At 39.9% G+C, this 21,340-nt stretch overlaps 1 protein-coding gene across 6 annotated transcripts in view; it reads right to left on the minus strand.

The window, feature by feature from the left end:
- Nucleotides 1-21,340, minus strand: part of SOX5 (SRY-box transcription factor 5) — an 803,583-nt gene that overhangs the window by 421,380 nt on the left and 360,863 nt on the right. For 4 of the 6 annotated variants that reach the window (XM_087722779.1, XM_087722777.1, XM_087722778.1 and 1 more), the window contains one exon: nt 2,703-2,934. The exons of 1 other annotated variant lie outside the window; for it this stretch is intronic. In XM_087722779.1, coding sequence (XP_087578905.1) covers nt 2,703-2,933 — 231 coding nt within the window. In that variant the 5' untranslated portion in view covers nt 2,934. The remainder of the gene's footprint in view (nt 1-2,702; nt 2,935-21,340) is intronic. One more of the 6 variants, XM_087722781.1, reaches the window with a different exon arrangement.

Here is a 21,340-nt window from a genome sequence, read left to right on the forward strand (position 1 = left end):
TTTTTTTACTAGCGGTTCTGTGGATGTGGCTTGGTGGGCATGGCTTGGTGGGCGTGACAGTGGAAGGATACTGCAAAATCCCCATTCCCTCCCCACTCTAGGGGAAGGATATTGTAAAATCTCCATTCCCACTCCACTCCAGGGGAAGGTTACTGAAAAATCCCCATTCCCTCCAGATCAGCTGGGACTCAGGAGGCAGAGAATAGATTGGGACGGGGCCAGACAGAGATGGCATTTACTGGTTCTCCGAACTACTCAATATTTCCGCTACCGGTTCTCCGGAATTGGTCAGAACCTGCTGAATTCCACCTCTGGGTCAGGGTTTTCTTAAAAGGTTGCCAAGTATTCCTGCCTCTGCTTCATAGGGCCACATTTTGAAGCAAGAACACCCCAAGATCACGGCTGATAAAAGATCAAAGAGGGAACTGATGCCCTTGGATGCTAAAAAAGAGAATCTACAATGAAGTATTGGCATTTAAGATGATCTGTTACACAATTCTCTCCAACCAACTATGATTCTATCTGCAAATCCCTGGATTTCTGCAATCAGTAGCAATTGATGAATCTGTCAGTTGGTTTCCCAGAGTTTCCCCATTCTCCTTTCTTAAATATAATTTAATCTATTTCTGCATCAATTTATAGTGCCTTCTTTTTTAAAAAAAAAAACAACAACCTTGCATTTCTTTGATATATATACAAAGATTTCTTTGTAGCTAGTCTGCCAGAAGTCGGAATTTTTGGCAAACACTTCTCCTAAATTATAATGCATCGTTGTGCATGGTTTTCAGAAATGTATCGACATTTTGCTATCTATTTTTCCCTAATGCACAAAATTTTTATATGGGATCAATTCTGCATAAAAAATCAGAGAAATGTGATTTGTGCATTGTATGAATAGTATGAAGTAGGTCTGCATGAATTTACAAACTAAGCACATTTTTCCTTCTTTACTAACGGTAAGCCAATATTCCATATTCTCTTTTAGTTCTAGCTGATCAGGGTTTTTTTGGGGGGGAGGGGTTTCCTCCTTTCATTCGGAGACAGAACTAAGAAAGAAAAAAACGGTCTGAAAGACTTGTATACATTTGCAAACTTCAGGTTTATCAAATGCTTCGTTGTTAGTTGTAAATAGATGGGGATATCAAATCCGTTATCTATTGAAATAAATAGAGATGAAAACATCATATAAAAGAAGAAGGCATCTCCTTTGCATACCTTTAGGGGGGGATCTAATATGTGAATTACTAACATACTGTGTTTTCCCCAAAATAAGACAGGGTCTTATTTTCTTTTGACTCCTGAAATAAGCGTTTGGCCTTATTTTCGGGAAGGTCTAGTTATTTCTGAAATGCAGGAGGCCCCTTAACGTTGGCCTGCAGATCAGCAGATCCAGAGAGGGCCGGAAGTTCTGTCTCTGTTTCTAGCACATTCTTTCCAGCCCTGCTGGGCCTGTTGCTCTTTTTGCGGCCGCCACTAAGAGAAGGGGCACAGTAGGTAGGGTTTGTGGTAGCGGCCTCCACGAGGCCATTCCATGTGGATGGCAGGTGCATGTGGGGCCTTTCCCTCCTTCCCCCAGGAAATGGTGGGGACCAACTGCACACGTGTTTAAATATTTTAGGGGAGGGCTTATTTTAATGCACGGGCTCAAAAGCCCGATTGGACTTATTATCCAGGGAGGTCTTGTTTTCGGGAAAACTGGGTATAAAGTGTGCCCTAATTTACACATTTCCACATTTATTTGGATCAGATAGTGGGCAAGGATTCTGTGTGGCTGCTTCATATCTGAGAAGTAGAGAAGACACATGCAATTTTTATTTCTATCCAAGGGACTAATAATAGCCGCCCAGAGTCACCTTCTATTTATTTAATAAATAGAATAGAATAACAGATTTGGAAGGGACCTTGGAGGTCTTCTAGTCCAACCCCATGCCTAGACAGGAAACCCTACACCACTACAGACAAATGGCTATCCAACGTCTTCTTAAAGACTTCCAGTGTTCGAGTGTTCACAACTTCTGGAAGCAAGTTGTTCCACTGACTAATTGTTCTAACTGTCAGGAAATTTCTCCTCAGTTCTAAGTTGCTTCTCTCCTTGATTAGTTTCCACCCATTGCTTCTTGTTCTACCCTCAGGTGCCTTGGAGAATAGTTTGACTTCCTCTTCTTTGTGGCAACCCCTGAGATATTGGAACACTGCTATCATGTCTCCCCTGGTCCTTCTTTTCATCAAACTAGACATATCCAGTTCCTGCAACCGTTCTTCATATGTTTTAGCCTCCAGTCCTCTAATCATCTTTGTTGCTCTTCTCTGCACTCTTTCTAGACTCCCCACATCTTTTTTTATATCATGGCCACCAAAACTGGATGCAGTATTCTAAGTGTGGCCTTACCAAGGCATTACAAAGTGGTATTAACACTCCACGTGATAAATAATAAATAAAATGAATAAAAGAAATAATAACGATTTGAACATTTCACGCCATGATTGCTATCTAAAACCGGATGCAACTGGAGAGAACCGGAACGCCAGCAAGATGGCGTTTTCACCCATGATGGAAAGGGGTCAGAGTTTTCTCATTATTGTGAGATGTTCCATCCATGCCAGTGGCAAAGTGGCTTGACGCACAAAAGGAGAGCTCTTTCGATGCCAAGGGGGAGTGCGAAGGCAACGCAACAGCACAATAGAGCCCGGAGGAGACCTACCATTGTGTGTTGCTGAGAGGTAGGAGTCCTAAGGCCGCAAGGCTCTGGCGTCAGCAGAGAAACTGGCTGAAATTCCTCAAAATAGGGCTTGTTGGGAAAACTCACATGCAAAGGAAGGTGAAAGGCTGGGAGGCCGCCACTCTCTTCCTCTTCCACTTTCTGTCTGCCTGTCACCATGGCTACCTCTCCATCTGCTTCCCCATACGGAGAAGCTGGTTGCTTGGAAGACATCCTACAAGGAACAAAAGAGGGGAAAATAATGAAACCTCCACATAAATCCTTAATGCCGTCATTGTGTGGTTAGGGGCCATTGTAACAGAAATGCCTTTTTGTGCTAGCCGAGGGCAGGAAGCCATCCAAATACCACCGCAAAGCACACACAACGCAGAACAATGGCCAAGCAGGTAGCAACAGAACAGTGCCTGTTTGTTGTGGGAATAATGCACTAATATAGCACTCTCTTGTATGCCGGCCTCTTAAAACACATTCAAGGAGGTGGGAAGAAAAACTACCTAAGAACAACCACATAATGAAAATGCAATTCTATTTTGTGCATTAGTGGTGGGGAGGGAGAGAAATAACCCCTCTATTTTAGAACTCCAAAGGAGTCTTGCAAAATGAGGGAATGGAACAGATTTTTTTTTTGGTGTTGATTCGACAGGAAGGCAACAAAGCTCAAACTTTTTTTTTTCTTCTTTTGTCTGCTCAGTTAGTAGAAGCACCGGCCCAAATTACATCCTTCTTGGGATTTTTGACGGTTCAGTGGAAACGTATTTGTATGACTCCGCAGGAGGACTATCCCCATCGCTCAAGGCTAGTACCAACAAAAGAGTTATCCGTAAAGAAGAAACAACACTGCCTTTTCAGTTGAGCTTCAGAAATTGAGCAGTTTGGCACACCATGAGTTAAGCAAACGGGTTTCAATAAGCCAGTTTGATCTAGCGGTTAAGGCACCAGGTTAGAAAGTGGGAGCCATGAGTTCAAGTCAGTGGTGAAATTCATTTTTTTTTTACAACAGGTTCTGTGGGTGTGGCTTGGTGGGCGTGGCAGGGGAAAGATACTGTAAAATCCCCATTCTCTCCATACTCCAGGGGAAGGATACTGCAAAATCTCCATGGCCCCCTCACTCCAGGGGAAGGATACTGCAAAATTCCCATTCCCGCCCCACTCCAGGGGAAGGATACTGTAAAATCCTCATTCTCTCCCTACTCCAGGGGAAGGATACTGCAAAATCTCCATGGCCCCCTCACTCCAGGGGAAGGATACTGCAAAATTCCCATTCCCACCCCACTCCAGGGGAAGGATACTGTAAAATCCTCATTCTCTCCCTACTCCAGGGGAAGGATACTGCAAAATCTCCATGGCCCCCTCACTCCAGGGGAAGGATACTGCAAAATTCCCATTCCCACCCCACTCCAGGGGAAGGATACTGTAAAATCCCCATTCTCTCCCTACTCCAGGGGAAGGATACTGCAAAATCTCCATGGCCCCCTCACTCCAGGGGAAGGATACTGCAAAATTCCCATTCCCACCCCACTCCAGGGGAAGGATACTGTAAAATCCCCATTCTCTCCCTACTCCAGGGGAAGGATACTGCAAAATCTCCATGGCCCCCTCACTCCAGGGGAAGGATACTGCAAAATTCCCAATCCCGCCCCACTCCTGGGGGAAGGATACTGCAAAATAATAAGAAAATAATAAAAGTGGGATACAAAAATAAATAAATAAAAATAAAAGAGATGAAAAAAGCCCCTTGGCAGAACTTAAAATGACCAAGAAGAAGAGATAATTGTATAACTATACTTATGTTTGGTATAAGGGAAATTGGAGGTTCCTTCTTTCTACTTTTCCTTATTCTTTGCTCCTTCCTTCCCTCCCTCCCTTGTTATTAATTTATGTTTGTTTTATGTTCTTTTTAAAAGTTTAATAACAGTTTATAAAATATCAGAACAGCCAAGGATCCTGTCCTTATTGTAAATGCACAACCTTTTGTTCATTCTACAGAAGTATCACCTCTCAAATTTCACAGCGCAGGACAACGAGATAAAAAGCATTCCCTTACACAGGTCCTGTGATTCATAAACAATTATGGAACTATATAGGCAGAGACTTCATCTTTAAAAAAAAAAAAATCAATCCATCCCTTCTTTCCTTGAGATACTTACAGCCACGGAATTAAGCAATCCAGAGTACCAGAGATAATGAAAGATGTCAAACCAATAACTTACTAAATTAAATAACAAAACATAAAGAAAAGAGTCAGAAAGACAGACAGCCGCTAAGAGCAGATGCATATTAATTTGTCATTAAGGATACAAGGAGATAGAACAGATGGAGCCAAGAAATTGGAAAGATAATATTGACAGCACTATTGCTACTAGAGAAGGTTCTATTTTTAGCTCAGAAGGAAGGAAGGAACCTTTGAGCTGTGTCTCCTACTCTCCCCATGGATGGTCACTAGTAAGGGGTGTTGGGAGTCGCAATTCAATGACAACTGGAGTACCATGTCCCAAAGATGCTTTTTCAAAAGGCAACTGGACTTCGTTTTTCCTTGAAGCTGTTTTGTTTTCTCATCCAAGAAACTTCTTCAATTCTGAACTGAAGAACCAATGAAGCTTCTGGATGAGACGTTTAACGTCTTCAAGGAAAAACAAAGTCCACTTGTCTATTGAAAAAGATAACCATGAGCTGGATGAGCGAGACTCTCTATAGACATGGGATGCCATGTGTTTCCTAACTAGGATCAAGCCTGTCATGGCCGAAGATTCAGGAGCTGATTCTGAATGCGAAGAAGCTGCTTCAGCAAAACCTGTGGAGTGTCAGCCTCAGGAGTTACAAAGCCAAGAATCCCCTGAGGCTGAACTAACATAGGTCCCGCATGAGCAGTTGGAGCATTCAGAGGAGGAGGATGTTGGATCTCCCATCCCCCCTTCCATGCCTATTGAGTAAAGAGGAAGACAGAATAGAGATGTTCTATGAGGCTCCTTGCCAAGCAAGGGAGTAAATCTCTTGATTAGTGCAGCTTGCCCCATGATCCCTTGTTGGAAGCAACTTTCTGATCTTCAGCTCCTGCTTGATGTTTATGGGGGCTCTGCTTGTGAAATTCTGACCTCTGGATTGACTGACAAGCCTGACCTGACTTTTGGAATTCTGGACTGAATTGTGACTATTCTTCTGCACTCTCCCGTTAAAAGCCAAACCATTTGGGCAATCTTCCTTCAAAGACTGTTTTGGTTTACATCCCTTGTCTGCTGTTACCTCCTCAATCTTGAACAAAGTGTAATTTACATAGCAGCAGTGTGTGTCAGTGTAAAAACTGAAATTAAAAGCAGGACAAAGTTTTAGCATAAAAGGAGCTGGAATTGAAAGAAGAGTTTTAATGATGAACTGATATGATGCGCAGATCCACACAAAAATAGAAATAATGTTTAGGACACTCCAGTCTAGTGACCTTCAAATTCTTGGTCTTTAAACCTTATTTGCCAGATTGATTTAGAATTATAGAAGATGAAGACCAATCCATCTAGAAGACACCATACTGTAGACTCCTGGTTTATAACTTACAACAAGTACTTAAATAAAGTACTTATGTGCCACACTGAAGTATGTGAAGATAAATGGGATAGAAAAATAACACGAGACATTGAAATCTCTGACTGTTAATGATAGCTTCTAAAAGAAGCTTAAAGAAACTTTAGAAAAGAAATTTATCAAAGTTTTGTTTTTAAGTTGGATGTTTGAGTATCACAGTTCTGTGTGAATGAGTGAGGAATGAGGTTTCCTCTTCTTTTTCTAATTGAGCCATTTTGATCATATTCTCCAATGTAAAGATGAACTTGAGTAATATAAACGTCTAAAAATAATAAATGTGACATATGGCCCTGGGAAAAAGCATACATTGCTTTAAATAAGGGAGGGAGGCACTGAATATTGGGGGAAATAAATTAAAGTCTAGTGGGACTCAGGATTCCATAATGAGGCAGCTGATTTCAAGAGTTCTAAAAAGGTGCTACACTCTAACCACTGCGAGGTGGCACAGTGGTTAGAGTGCAGCACTGCAGGCTACTTCAGCTTACTGCAGTTCAGCAGTTCGGCTGTTCAAATCTCACCGGCTCAAGGTTGACTCAGCCTTCCATCCTTCCGAGGTGGGTAAAATGAGGACCCGGATTGTTGGGGGCAATATGCTGACTCTGTAAACCGCTTAGAGAGGGCTGAAAGCCCTATGAAGCGGTATATAAGTCTAACTGCTATTGCTATTGCTATTGTACCCATGGGCTCCAAGTCACTGCTTTAGAATCAATTTCCAAGTTTTGCACAGTCCTAAAATCTAGCAGTTTCCCCCCCCCCAAAAAAAAACACATGAGAGGAAATAAAGTGTTTCTATTCCCCCCCCCCCCCGGAAAAAAAAATCACTCAGGTTAGTAAAACAACCCCAAGGGAAAAGAATCTGATGTCAGGAAAGATTGAAGGCAAAAGGAGAAAGGGACAGCAGAGGATGAGATGGCTAGATTGTGTCACCAACGCAATGAACATGAGTTTGGACAAAATTTGGGAGACAATGGAGGACAGGGTTCTGTTGTGCTGTCGTCCACTGGGTCACAAATATTTGGACATGGCTTAGAGACACAACAACAAAAACAGCCACAGCACCCACTGTGCATTGGACAGTTGCCAACACAGCAGATAAGTATGGTTTTTTGTTTTTTTTTTACAAAAGGGACCTATAAAAAGTGATGCTCAGCTATTTGAAAGAGGGACCCTGCTCTATTTGTTGGGCATTAACTGTCCATCTGTGTTTAATATTTCTTTTGCCAAAAACGGCTACCTTTGTTTTATTACAAATTTATCTTCAATTATCCTTATACCGCTTCAAGCCAAGCAGTAACTAAAAGAACCCTTCAGAACCAAATACTATGTTCTTTAGGAGCAAAACAATAAAATAACATCAAAAGCATTTTTTCCCAACAAACAGGAATGATAATGGTAAACTAGAAGCATTTTTAGCGCAGCAATTTATTTCAGAGTAGAAGATGGATTGATGATGAGATCAGCAGCCTGGGGCGAAGATACGACAAGATACTATTTATTAAATTTACATCCCTCATTTCCATCAAAAGTGGCATTCAGGATGATTGACAATAGTAAAATACAGAAAACAACTTGAATTCTGAACACGAGGAGTTAGTTAAAAGGGAGATCAGCTAAACAAAAGGAAAGGTATCCTTGTTTTGTTTCCATTCAATCCATTCTCACCTGAATAATATATGTTGACAAATGGAGCTATTTGCCTACTGCTCTTTGTTGAACCATCACAACAGAAAAAAATGTATGCAGGAAAACAAACAGTTTGTAAAAATCCAGGTTTGCAAATGGCCTCACTCACTTGACTGTCTGAATTTCATCCCCTTTAGGGAGCGCAGGAACCAGGGTGGGTGGGTGGGAAATGCCCCATCCATAATTTGCACTAACAATAAACAGATAGTCCTTAATTTACAATCACAAATGAGCCCAAAATTTCTGTTGATAAGCAAGACAGTTGATAACTGAGTTGCCCCACTTTACAACCGTTCTTGGCACAGTTGTTAAGCGAATCACTGCAGCTGTTAAGCTAGTTACCTGGTTGTGAAGTGAATCTGACTTCCAGGCTGACTTTGCTTGTCAGGAGGTCACTAAAAGTGATCCAATGATTCTGGGACACTGCGACGGTTATAAATACATGCCCAGAGTCTGAATTTGGATCGCGTGACCATGGGGATCCTGAAAAGGTTGTAAGTGTGAAAAACGGTCTTAAGCCACCTTTTTCAGTGCTGTTGCAACTTCAAATGGTCACTAAATGAATGGTTGTATGTCAAGGACTACTTATAACCATTAGTTACATCAAGTAATGTCATGGGTCCCAACTACCAGGCTGCATCCAAACTTTTTTACCCGTGAAGTGGAACAGCTTGCCTTCAGAAATTGTGGACGCTCCATCGCAGGATCTTTTTTGAGAATGGTTTAGACCAAACTCGTGTCAAACTCGCGTTGTTGACGGTGTTATCACATATGTATCATGACTTTTTCTCCCTTCACTAAACCGGGCATGGAGCCTGTTCCCAGTGTGCGCATGCGCAGAGTTACCAGACGAAGGGAACAGCTAAAGAAAAGAAGAGTAAGGCCACAGGTGGAAGCTGAATGGCCCCTCCCAGAGGAAATAAAAGAGAAGAGAAAGGGGAGTGGAGTTTGCAGGAGACCATTAGTTTACTTAATTGGTTCATGATTCCCCAAGGCTCCTTGCCAAGTTTTGCAGATATCGGCCTGTCAGCTCTCCAAGCCAGATAAGGTCTGTGACTGCAAATCCTCCCTTCAAAGACTTTGCTGGGTATGAATGAGCAGATTTCACAATAAATTAATAAAAGGAGTTTTTATTGGGACAAAGAGTTTGCTTCATGCTCTTGGGAAGCCTCGGTCAGAACACTGTTTGAGTATGTGGCTGGGCTAGAAGACCTCCAAGATCCCTTCCAGCTTATTCTATTCTAACTTACGTTTTATCTTCTAATTATTCGACGTAGCTGGCAGAAACAGAAATATCGTCCCCCAATTAGTTGCCTGCAAAGAACTGAGTTGCTTTTAGTCTGGCAGATAGAAGCTGTGCAAGCTTGAGACATAAAGGCTCAGAAAATATCCCCCAATAAAAGTGAACTAAAATAAATGGGGTAACTCTACTTCTGTAAAGTCCCCATTAATGGCAATGGAGTTTACAAGGAGAATGGCTTGTAAGTGTACGCCCCCCTTGTTACTAATAGAAGAGGATATCTGTAGCTCAGGGATGAACTGTGGGGTTTCCTTGGTGCTATCTGAACATGGCTCTTTTCTTGCAGATGTTTCATTACCCAACTAGGCAACATCATCAGTCCTGGACCCTAGCACTGATCGTGTTACTTAATTGGATAATGAAACGTCTGCAAGAAAACAACCAAGCTCAGAAGAGGACCCCACACCTCTTTCTTAAGCTATATTGTTAACCTTCCAATTTTGGTTCTTTCAGCCTAGGACAGTGTTGGCAAAACTTTTCAAAAACAAATGCCGAAACGGGAGCACGCACGGGGAAATGCTGGAAACCTGAAGACCAACTGACTGGCACACACACATGGGAGCACCGAAAACTGGAAGAGTGGTTCCCCGGCACACATGTGTGTGTGTTCTGGGAAGCTGAGCTTCTGATTTCTGGCATGCACATGTGCACCGGTCACTTGGTCTTCCTGTTTCTGGCGTCCATGCGCATACGAAGACCAGCTGGCCGGCACATATGTATGCACCAGAAACCAAAAGCTCAGCTTCCCGGTGCGTACATGTGCCCCAGAGAGTTGGTATTCCAATTTCTGGCCCTCCCATGCGTGTGAAGACCAGCATGCTGGAACCCGGAAGAGCAACAGGAGGTGGCTGGCATGCCCGAAGAGATGGATCTGCGTGCCACTCCCGGCACATGTGATGTAGGTTCGCGATCACAGGCCTAGGATGACTTGATTGCCATCTTCTGTTCTTAACATGACAGCGGCAAAGCACCTCATATTCAAAACAAAAAGAAGTTGTCGGCTCGTGTGCAGCCATCATTAATCCCCCCTCCCCAATTGCTCAGACCAAAAAAAATTATGTCTATTCTAATCTTGCTTCCTTCAGCAAGAAATGCACATCCAGAAATATGTCAAGAATACCAGAAAAGGGTTTTTTTTTGGGGGGGGGGAGGAGAGGCACGGTTTATCCCTGTCCTTTAAAGTGACAAACACCCAATGTGCCAAAAGAAAAAGATAGGAGGTTATAAATTGGAACTTGTTGAGGAATTAATTAAGGGATTCATCAATCATTACGCAGCTAACACCACATCTATATGTAGATGCAGTTAAAATCCCGTCATCTGCCATAACCTTCCTGCAATGTACAGGTTTGCAAAGCCTCCAAGTCCTTTTCATTTGCCTATTTATAAATGATTTTGTATAATCTAGCATTAAGAACTGTAATTATAAAACAGCATTAAAAGCAGGCCTGCATGGTTATGGATAATTATAGTTGGTATACTTTGGAGCAGACAATCTCAACAGAAATAGAAACCTTTTTTCATTCAAACACAAGCTTTGCCATTTTGACAGTTCCAAGTCCATGGGATATATAACAAGATGGTTTAAACCAGTGTTTCTCAACCTTGGCAACTTGAAGATGTCTGGACTTCAACTCCCAGAATTCTGGGGGTTGAAGTCCGGACATCTTCAAGTTGCCAAGGTTGAGAAACACTGGTTTAAACTCTACGTCTTATTCCCACCCCCCTTTTATTTTTCCTTCAAAAAATTGTTCTTAACTTCCCCCCTCCTTCTCCTGAAACTAAACTGCTTTCTTACCAACCCTTGAGGGGCTTGATCAGAGCTAAATAAATAATTTTGGATACCTAGGAATAAAATGAACTCTCCCTGGGTTTTCCACCAGCTTTTTCGAAGTTCAGCTTTTTTAAATAGCTCAGCCTTCAGCTTTGAATTCTACACAGGACCAGCTTTCCACATTCAACATGAATGAAAGATATGTTGTTCCTCTATCGTTGGAATATTAGAATTCGGGGGTCACCCAGTACAGCTGACTGGCAGTTAATTTAGCACATCTCTTTTGTTTAATTTACTGAACAATCGTACCACTGGGTAGATTGCCCATTATTGACTTCCACTGGTCTTTCAAAAAAAAAAAAAAAAAGGAGCAGGGCATAGATTTAGGGGACAGAAAGAGGCATCTGTGTTGCAGAGAATAAAAGTGGGTGGCCCAAATCAGCTTGAAAATTGGATAAGGGTGCAGGGAAACTGTGTGATGGTCAGATTTGGTAGAAAGCCATGTGCAACAGAAGAGAAAAAAACTTTTATATATTTATTTTTTTGCAGAAAAAGCGGAAAAAACTTCACCTTTATCCTAAGAATATTACAGATTCTACATAGGTATGCTGATTGGATTCACACAACAGACAAAACTTAACTAAAATATCTCACTTTCTATATATAAAAAAACATACATTGAACATAAACCATAAATGGGCTGAAAAATTAACCAAGCATAAACTAGAAGCATAAACTAAACAAATGGGCTGAAAAATCAACTAAGTTTAATACTCAACTCCCTTCATGGGTTGTATGAATGCAGCTGCTGGATCTTTCACCAATATCTTTAAAGCAATGTGTATACACTATTCACACATGTGCATACATTCACAAACATTATTTGATATATCTTTCGACATATACTATCATTGTTTTACATTGTTCTTATACTTAACTTAATACTGAAACTACACATCTTCAGTAAAGTCTCCTAAATCTTAACTTAATCATATAAATGAAGGTCACACAAAATGTTAAGCCAAAATAAAGTTTCATAGGTTGTACAAATGCAATCATTGGGGTTGAGTTTACTGTGTGAACTTGGCTTAAGGACTAAATATAAAAGTGCTCCAAGGCCCACAAAAGTTATTTGTTGAAGTTTAAATTATTCAAGATTCATTTATCTATCATTATGTTTTGAAGGTCTACTCCGAGCAGGACTAAATTTGGATTTCACCCATTTATTGTTTCTAACAAATGGTACTAGGATACATCTAGTTGGACACCAACTCCCAAAGTACTCCATTAATTAGAAGACAAATATTCAACAGTTGCTTCCTTGGCAGGCTAAAATGTCTATCTCCCACTCATTTAGCTCAATTGTTATTTTTTTAATACAAAAAGAAACATAATAAAGATTGTTTCTCAAAAATTCCAAGCTCTCATTTGTTACGGTTAAAAAGAAATCATGAGACTAAATAAATAAAAATTAGCTTTCAGCTGCCAATCATTCCGAAACATAATAATCTGTTAATTATTACTTTCTGCGAATACATCAATCATTCTCTCTTTTTCATACACACGCATGTTATTATGGGGAAAGGGGGGGGGGGGGAAGACCGAAGAAAAATAACTGTAAAGGGAAAAACTATGGCATGTTTAACACATTTTGAACAAGGAAAGTCTTAGCCAACCAGCATCCGAGGGAAAAGCCACCTTAAACCATCCTCTAGTGCAATTTAGTTTCAATTAAGTGAGCTTAGCACTCAAGCTCCAGTAAATGAAAATCAAAGTGAATTATGTTGACAGCAGTTGCCAAAACATTGCTTAGAAGAAGTCAAGGTGCGTGTCCCACAGTTGTGAGGATGGGAGGGGAGGGAAGATAGGAACAGATGTTCCAAATGCACAACTCAGAAGGGTACAGATGTAGTATATTAAGAGAGGCAGCTCAGGAACAACAATAATTGGGAAAAGAGGAATTCTCCTATCCTGAGATTCTAAAATCAATGGCTAGTCAAAAATGGGGGGTAGCTTTGAGTGCCAATAGTTGCATGCCAAAGGGACTACACTCTAAGAGGTAAGGAGGAGCAGAACAGACTAGAACCAAGGTTAAATATGATCTGATTTATCTTTGTATTTAATTAATTAAATGTGTATTGAGGCAATGGCTCCCAGTGCTTCCCCTTGTGTCCTGCTTGAATGGTTCAGAAGGAACATACCCAAAGGGGGAAATGTGTCCATCCTAAGTTTCAATGTGTTTTCCCCTAATCTAGAAGCTGGAGGAATTTCGAGCTTTAGTGGAGAACGGGGGTCTCCAAACTTGGGGACTTCAACTTCCAGAATTCCCCAGCCAGGATGGGAGTTGAAGTCCACAAGCCTTAAAGTTGCCAAGTTTGGAGAGTCCTGTGTAGAAGAAAGAATAAGTTGCCCCATTGTCTTGGCTACAATAGAGTAGTAATCTTTCTGGATCTGACCTATTCATAATCTTGTGTTATTACCAATTTGTAGGAGAAGGAATGGCAGAACCTGGGGGCAGAGTAAAAAGAGGCATCAGCTTAGAATCCCTATGTAGCCACAAATAGAGCTACATAGGGTGCTGTTGATCCTAACTCTAACCAGGAGCTGACCATTAGTTGGGAAGATTCCCTTTTAGCAATAAATCAGCTTAATTCAGTGGTGAAATTCAAATTTTTTCTACTCGATTCTGTGGATGTGGCTTAGTGGGCGTGACTTGGTTGGCATAGCTTGGTTGGCATGGCTTGGTGGGCATGGTAGGGGAAGGATACTGCAAAATCTCCATTCTCTCCCCACTCCAGCAGAAGGTTATTGCAAAATCCCCATTCCCTCCCCATTCTGGGGAAAGGATACTGCAAAATCCCCATTCCCTCCCCACTCTGGGGGAAGGAGACTGCAAAATCTCCATTCGCTCCCCATTCTAGGGGAAGGATACTGCAAAATCTCCATGCCCTCTCCACTCTAAGGGAAGGATACTGCAAAATCTCCATTCCCTCCTCACTCTAAGGGAAGGATACTGCAAAATCTCCATTCCCTCCTCACTCTAGGGGAAGGATACTGTAAAATCTCCATTCCCTCTCCACTCTAAGGGAAGGATACTGTAAAATCTCCATTTCCTCCCCACTCCGGGGGAAGGATACTGCAAAATCTCCATTCCTTCCCCACTCTGGGGGAAGGAGACTGCAAAATCACCATTCCCTCCCCATTCTAGGGGAAGGATACTGCAAAATCTCCATTCCCTCTCCACTCTAATGGAAGGATACTGCAAAATCTCCATTCCCTCTCCACTCTAAGGGAAGGATACTGTAAAATCTCCATTCCCTCCCCACTCTAGGGGAAGGATACTGCAAATTCTCCATTCCCTCCCCATTCTGGGGCCAGCCAGAGCTATTATTTGCCAGTTTTCCAAAATACTCAAAATTTCCGCTGCTGGTTCTCCAGAACCTGCTGAATTTAACCCCTGCCTTAATGAACCTTCATGTGAGCAACTGATCTTTCTCACTTGACACAACGGCAGTAGCTCACCTTGATCACAATAGCAACAAAACCTGGATTAAAAACCAATGACATCATCATTTTTGTTTTTAAAAAAGCACTAGGTAAAAACATTATCCAGGGCAGTGGAGGATAGTGGACATGAAGTAAAAAAGAATGGGAACTAAAGAATAAAAGGTATAGCCATTTTGCTTGTTATACAGTAAGCATCAACAGAATGTTCAGCCATGAATTCAATGAGAAGAAGAAATAGTTATGGATGGCTCTCATTCATCAGAAGATTGCACTGGGATTTTTTTATATAAATGAAGAAAAGTAGGGCAAACCCATTTTTTGCTGGAATTGCTCTTTAGGAGATTTGTTTGGCCATTGGAATGCAATCATTTTTTTTCAATTGAGCATGTTTGGATGCTGAGGCTATTCTGATAAAATGGTTATCAACTAGGTAACATAATCAGTGCTAGATAATTCCACTCTCTTGTAGAAATAATGATGTTAGCTAGTTGGGTAATGAAATATCTGCAAGAAAACAACTAAGTTAAAAGAGCATCAGCACTCCATAGTTTAACTCTGAGCTACTAATATTCTTTTCTATTGGTAATATAGTTATCATAAAGAAGAGTGGAGGACAGTTTCCAGAAAAGATTGTGTGATCAGGTTTCCTTCTTTGCTTTCTTCTTATCTCTTCTAGATCCTAACCCAAAATGATTCCTATCCTATATTTCACTTTATGTTGTATTTTTTTTTCCAAGCAAATATGCCCACAAAACCTCTGGTTTTTATTTTCTGAGAACCAATAGATGTGTGTGTGGGGGATCATGTTGCTGTTTTGCAACATCTAACATTTTGATTTCTTTATTTTAAATTAAAACACTTTAGACAAAAATTTACACTACTTAAAAGATTCCAGAGAAGGTCTTTGAATGCTGACGTCAAACAGATTATTATCATTGTTATATAAAGGGGAAAATAATAATATTGCCATTTTGCAAATAGTATATGATCCTAAGTAGAACTCCCTTTTATATTTATTGCCTTAAAAAGAGGAAAACAGCATGTTTTACCTTAAAGAACATCTATTTCTTCTTTAGTGCAATAAACAATTTATAGCCAAGTCAAAAGAAGTAAAAAAAAACAGATTTGCTCTGTAAAATTCTGTTTGAAATTTTCTGCAATAACGCTGGATTCTGAATAATTTCCAGATACTATGAAATATATACATTTCTGAGTAATACGTTAATTTACATTAATCACAATTCTGAGGTATGTACTTGACATATGACAATATTTAATTTCAGTATTTGACAAGGAGACAGTTCATGTTTGATCCTATTTGGCATCTGGCCTGAAATAGCACTTAATAATTGAGAAACATGTTAACTAACATGTAATATTTCTAAGGTGGCTTTTAACAGAACATTAGGTAGAATGCACCTGAAATTATATATTTCTGACGAGCAGAATAAGGAGAAAATGTAGATAGATGACAAATAGATAGGTAGGTAGGTAGGTAGGTAGGTAGATAGATAGATAGATAGATAGATAGATAGATAGATAGATAGATAGATAGATAGACAGACAGACAGACAGACAGACAGACAGACAGACAGACAGACAGATGATAGGTAGGTAGGTAGGTAGGTAGGTAGGTAGATAGATAGATAGATAGATAGATAGATAGATAGATAGATAGATAGATAGATAGATAGATAGATAGATAGATAGATATGGAGATATACTTTACAAATAACCTATTCCTTATTTTTCTGGAAGGAATCCACCAATATTTGATAGCTCATATGTTAAAATTTTAGTAATCAATATATTATATTTACCATGTTAATATTGTATATGGTTTTACCATGCTGTAATCTGCCCACAGTCGCTTGATAGAAGAGGATAACAATTAAATAAATAAAATCAGTATTACCTCAGATTTAATATCTGGTGGAACAAGACACTACAAACATATTCCCGAAATCTAAAATTCAATATATTGGAAGTAAACCTTCATAATTTAAGATCCAAACTTAAATCAGGAATTCAAAGAGTTACGTTAAGACAGGTGAATGGAGAATTGGAACTTTCTTTTTTTTTATTTGCTAGTTTCAAATATGTAGCCAACTCTTTCATCCACAGAGCTTCATGATCAAAACATTTAATCATAGTCAAAAGCAGAAAGAAAGTTACGGAGCTTAGGAATGTGAAGAGATGACAACTGGAATCTGTTTGGTTGGTTTAATGCTCCAGGTTACTCTTCGGTTGCTCAAAAAATACCAGCTTCTAGTAACCACCAACAATTAAACAGCTGTCCTAAGAGAAATGTCTTAGGGATGCCATCATGGCTGCAACCCTAGGAAGCATTTCAGAAGGACCACAGCGTGTCAAAGACAATAGATTTCCATCAACACAAATCTGGAAGCAGCAGGAAGTGGTTATTGTTGGCAAGTTGCAAAAGCCAAGCCCTATCAGTAACTTTTTCCATACAGAGGGCTTCTGCTTGACTGGTTCTGAATTAAAGCTGCAATGTTCATCCCTTGCTTTCATTAAAGCTTGATGTTAGGACTTCCCTCTGTTTCTTTCCTGTTCTCCTGCTGGGATGACTTCTTTTTATTTAGTTTTTCAATTCATTAGTGAATTTGCATCTCCACGTTTTTTTGGGGGCTAAATAACCAAACAAAGCACACCGAAAGTAATGCTAATGGGGATACCACGTCAGAACCAATACCATTAAAATCCAAGTTAAAGGGGGGAAAACCCTAAAATCAAAATCAATAAAATAGCATTCCAATCAATAACAAATTAAAATCTTGGGGAAAACGATTTGGTTTGGGGATTAATATCTTATTTTATTTATTTTATTATTTAACTACCGTATTTCCCCAAAAGTAAGACAGAGTCTTATTTTCTTTTGCTCCCCGAAATAAACGCTTGGCCTTATTTTAGGGGAGGTCTTATTACTTTTGAGGTGCAGAAGGCGGCGAGCATGGTCATCTGATGGCTGCTGCTGTGTTGCAATATTTTCGGGGAGGACTTATTTTCAGGGGAGGGCTTATTTTAGCGCATGCACTCAAAAGCATGATTGGGCTTATTATCCGGGAGGTCTTATTTTCGGGAAAACAGGGTAAACACGGGGAGTACCGTACGGAGGCTGGACATACTTCCCAGGAAGGGTATTCAATAGGAATCACATTGAAGTTAGCCAAAATAACAGCCATGGAACATTTTCAGAATTGTCTTTTCACTGATCCAAGCAGTTTAGTAATTTCATAATTTATTAAAGTTTCAGAATCCAATCTGGGTTGGTCACTGGGATCAGAGGTTCTGTATTCCAAGCTTTCATAGTCATGCTGGAGCCCATCTTGCCTCCAGCAGGCGTCCAAAAGCTTCGAATACAAACCCTCTAATCCCAGTGACCGACCCAGATTGGATCCTACGACGTTATCCTGGGACATTTATATCCGCCTTCATTCGTATTAAGTTCCCACTATAATGTCATCCTTCTACCTTTTTTTTTAAAGGCAAAGATACTGCCGTTCTTTTTATTATGATGACTGCTATTTACATATAGAATTCACAACGAAGGAAGCATCACATGAAGACATACATATTTTCCCTTGGATACTGTCAAACTGCTCATATTGTTAACATCTACTTGCATAATTCCTGGTGGTCTCAAAGACAAGAGTCTGACTCACTCTCTGTCCTAGATATATACTGTTGATTCAAATAGATCTTGGGACTGGTGTATATAGATTGCAGGGAGGGAACTTCTAGTCATAATATGACCCTCATGTATATCCATCTTACATGTAACAGGACATCTTCCATTGTACCAACAACAAAGTCACCGAGACCTGACATTTGGTGGGAAAAAACATGCTATGAGTCTGCCTGGATGGGATGCAACCTTGTCGACTGCAAAGAATCAGGATCATGTGTTAAGTTCCACTTAAGCTGATTTATTGCTCATGTCTATACACAGGAATTTACTCAACTAACCGTCAGAACTAAATTGGTGCTAGAGAACTGTTAACAGAATTCAAGAGAGGGCTGGATTTAGATGTTTGTGGGAATGTAAAGACTCCAGGTGAATTCCTTCCTTAACTCCACCTCCAGGCTCTGCCCATCCTACTATCATCCCAGATCAACTTTTTTAAGTGTTAATCTTTTTTTTCTCCTAAAAAAAATAATGTATGATGCTCAGTTTCTTTGATGAAGATATGAAACATTGGTATGAACAAATTATTCCTTTTGGACCATGATTATGGTTTGTTTTTATGGGGGGGGGGGCAGGAGGGTCAGTGGTGAAATTCATTTTTTTTTTACTACTGGTTGTGTGGCCGTGGCTTGGTGGGCGTGGCAAAGGAAGGATACTGCAAAATCTTTATTCCCACCAGTGTTGGGTTGCCAATATTTTTTTTTACTACCGGTTCAGGCGCACTCCCAAATGCGCAGACGCGTTCGGCGCAAAGAGTCCCACCGCCACTACTATTGGTTCACCTGATCCAGGCCAAACCTGGAGCAACCCACCTCTGTTTCCCACCCCACTCTAGGGGAAGGATACTGCAAAATCTCCATTCCCACCCCACTCCTAGAGCCAGTCAGAGATGGTATTTTCCGGTTCTCCAAATGACTCAAAATTTCTGCTACCAGTTCTCCAGAATCTATCAGAACCTACTGAATGTGACCCCCCTGGGGCGGGGGGTCGTCAATGAAGATGGAGTGGGGTGGACTTCTCACAAGAAATGTGACTTTCAGGGCAAGAGAATAAGCTCCTAACTATAACATTTGACTGGACTTCTTCCCACCAAAATACTCGCTATTTTGAGACACAAATGTTCCTCCATTTAATGAGAAGATCCACAAATGTTTGCAACTATCAACTCTGACAGGACTTAACTGTTGCCAAATTGCAACACATCCTTTGCAGGGGAAGCTGTTTTAAACCCTTGAAATTTAATTGCATGCTGGTGTCATCTTAGGGTGTGCATTAAAGTCCATATGAAACACAGACGGAGCAATAATTTCAACTCCCATTAACAATCAGAGCTCTTCCAAACTCAAGTTCATTTTTTTTTTTTGCAATGGACCATAATTTTTTGGTCCATCAACATCACCCTTCAAGGTTTTCTTTGTATCCAGACAAGAATCCATTAATACTTATTGCAGATATATAATTTTGATTACATCCCCTTCTTCACTCTGTTTCCCCCAGATATGCCATATAACAATAACAGCCTATATTATTTTAAATGGATACTTTTTATTTCTCCCTTAAACAAGGCCTTTTGTAAACAAGCAAAAGTGCATTTAAATATTACAAATTTAATTCTGGAGGAATCCCTCTAACATGAAAATGTGCGACATTCATGCACTGAACTATGTTGTTTAATGTATGTATAATCACCAACATCTTAACAACAAACACAAGTTCTATCCTGAACACTTGTTTTGTATTGCACAACACTGTTTAACATTTAGGCACGTTTTAAAGGTGTCGATATGCTTATTTTAGAGAAACAGAGCAGAGTGACATATTTTAATGCATATTTTACAAATGTGTACATTTCTACATATGTCTTGAGGACAACATTTGCGTATACATTTACAAGCATCTATTTTGGAGAATTAAATATTATAGTCAGCAAAATACCAACTCAAAAAGCATCAATATTTAAGCATAAGATTTTAATCTGGTCTCAATCTGGTATTTGGTAGAGAAAGAGGCTTCTAATATGTTTGAAAAATCTAAGGTTGTAAACTTAAACGTAGCTGCTTTGGATAGTGAGATATGCGGCATATATAAATTGATAATTAAAAAAAATAATCCTAATTAATTTTGAGCAGATATATTTAATACTAAAAAAATACAAAGGATGCTAAATGAATTTCTCTAACACACAAAGCAAGTGTAGTAAAATTGAATTCGATTTATGTTTAAATATGTTAAAGTGTTGTACCAGTTTTGCGAAATTGACAGTGTTTTATTATTTCTTAGTATGCATTTCAATTTTTGGGGACCGTTACTTAGAGTAATATTGAGACAACTAATCTGTCACTATATCCATTCATTAACTGTTATCCATGATCAACCTGACTAGCCTTAGCCAATCTAATATTTCTTTCAACTTCCTGTCATTTCCTGCAATTTAGGCAGAAGGGATTTCATAGAGACTACACATAAAGAAATGAGATAATTTTGTATTATTATTATCATCATCAATGAAAAGTCAATGTGTAAACCAGCAAAGATGGTCACAGGTTGTGTCATTTGATGTCCCACTTAATATATGCAGTGGTTCGCTTAACAGCTGCAATGAAAGGGTCATAAAATAAGGTGTGGCCACGTGACACTTCACTTAATGGCTGCACCACTTAACAACTAATTTTCCAGTCCCACTTGTGGTCACAAGTCAAGAACCATCACACACACACAGACAAAAACATCACCATATTTCCCCTGAAATACTACAACATGCTGCATTCTACAAAGCGTACCAGAGCAATTCTAAAGTCAAAAGATACATAATAGACATTAATTAACTGAATAGCTTGTTCAGAACTATTTTCAAATAATGCACATTCTTGAATGCAAAATATTAATAATTTTTCTCCAGGTCAGGATTATTTATTCAACCCTGCATCTGTTTTCTAACAGAATGGGCATATTATGTGGAAAGGGAAGCACAAGTCAGCTTTAATACATTATTATATGAGATTTATCTGGGGTCCTAGCATTGAAGAGAAGACAGTATTTAAGGAAATACAGCTTCGGTGTTTTGAATGAAACTGGAA

The sequence above is a fragment of the Thamnophis sirtalis genome, unplaced genomic scaffold (assembly GCF_051295495.1).
Source record: "Thamnophis sirtalis isolate CommonGarterSnake01/CBP01778 unplaced genomic scaffold, rThaSir2_p1.2 scaffold_9, whole genome shotgun sequence".
In the NCBI taxonomy this organism is placed as follows: domain Eukaryota; kingdom Metazoa; phylum Chordata; class Lepidosauria; order Squamata; family Natricidae; genus Thamnophis; species Thamnophis sirtalis.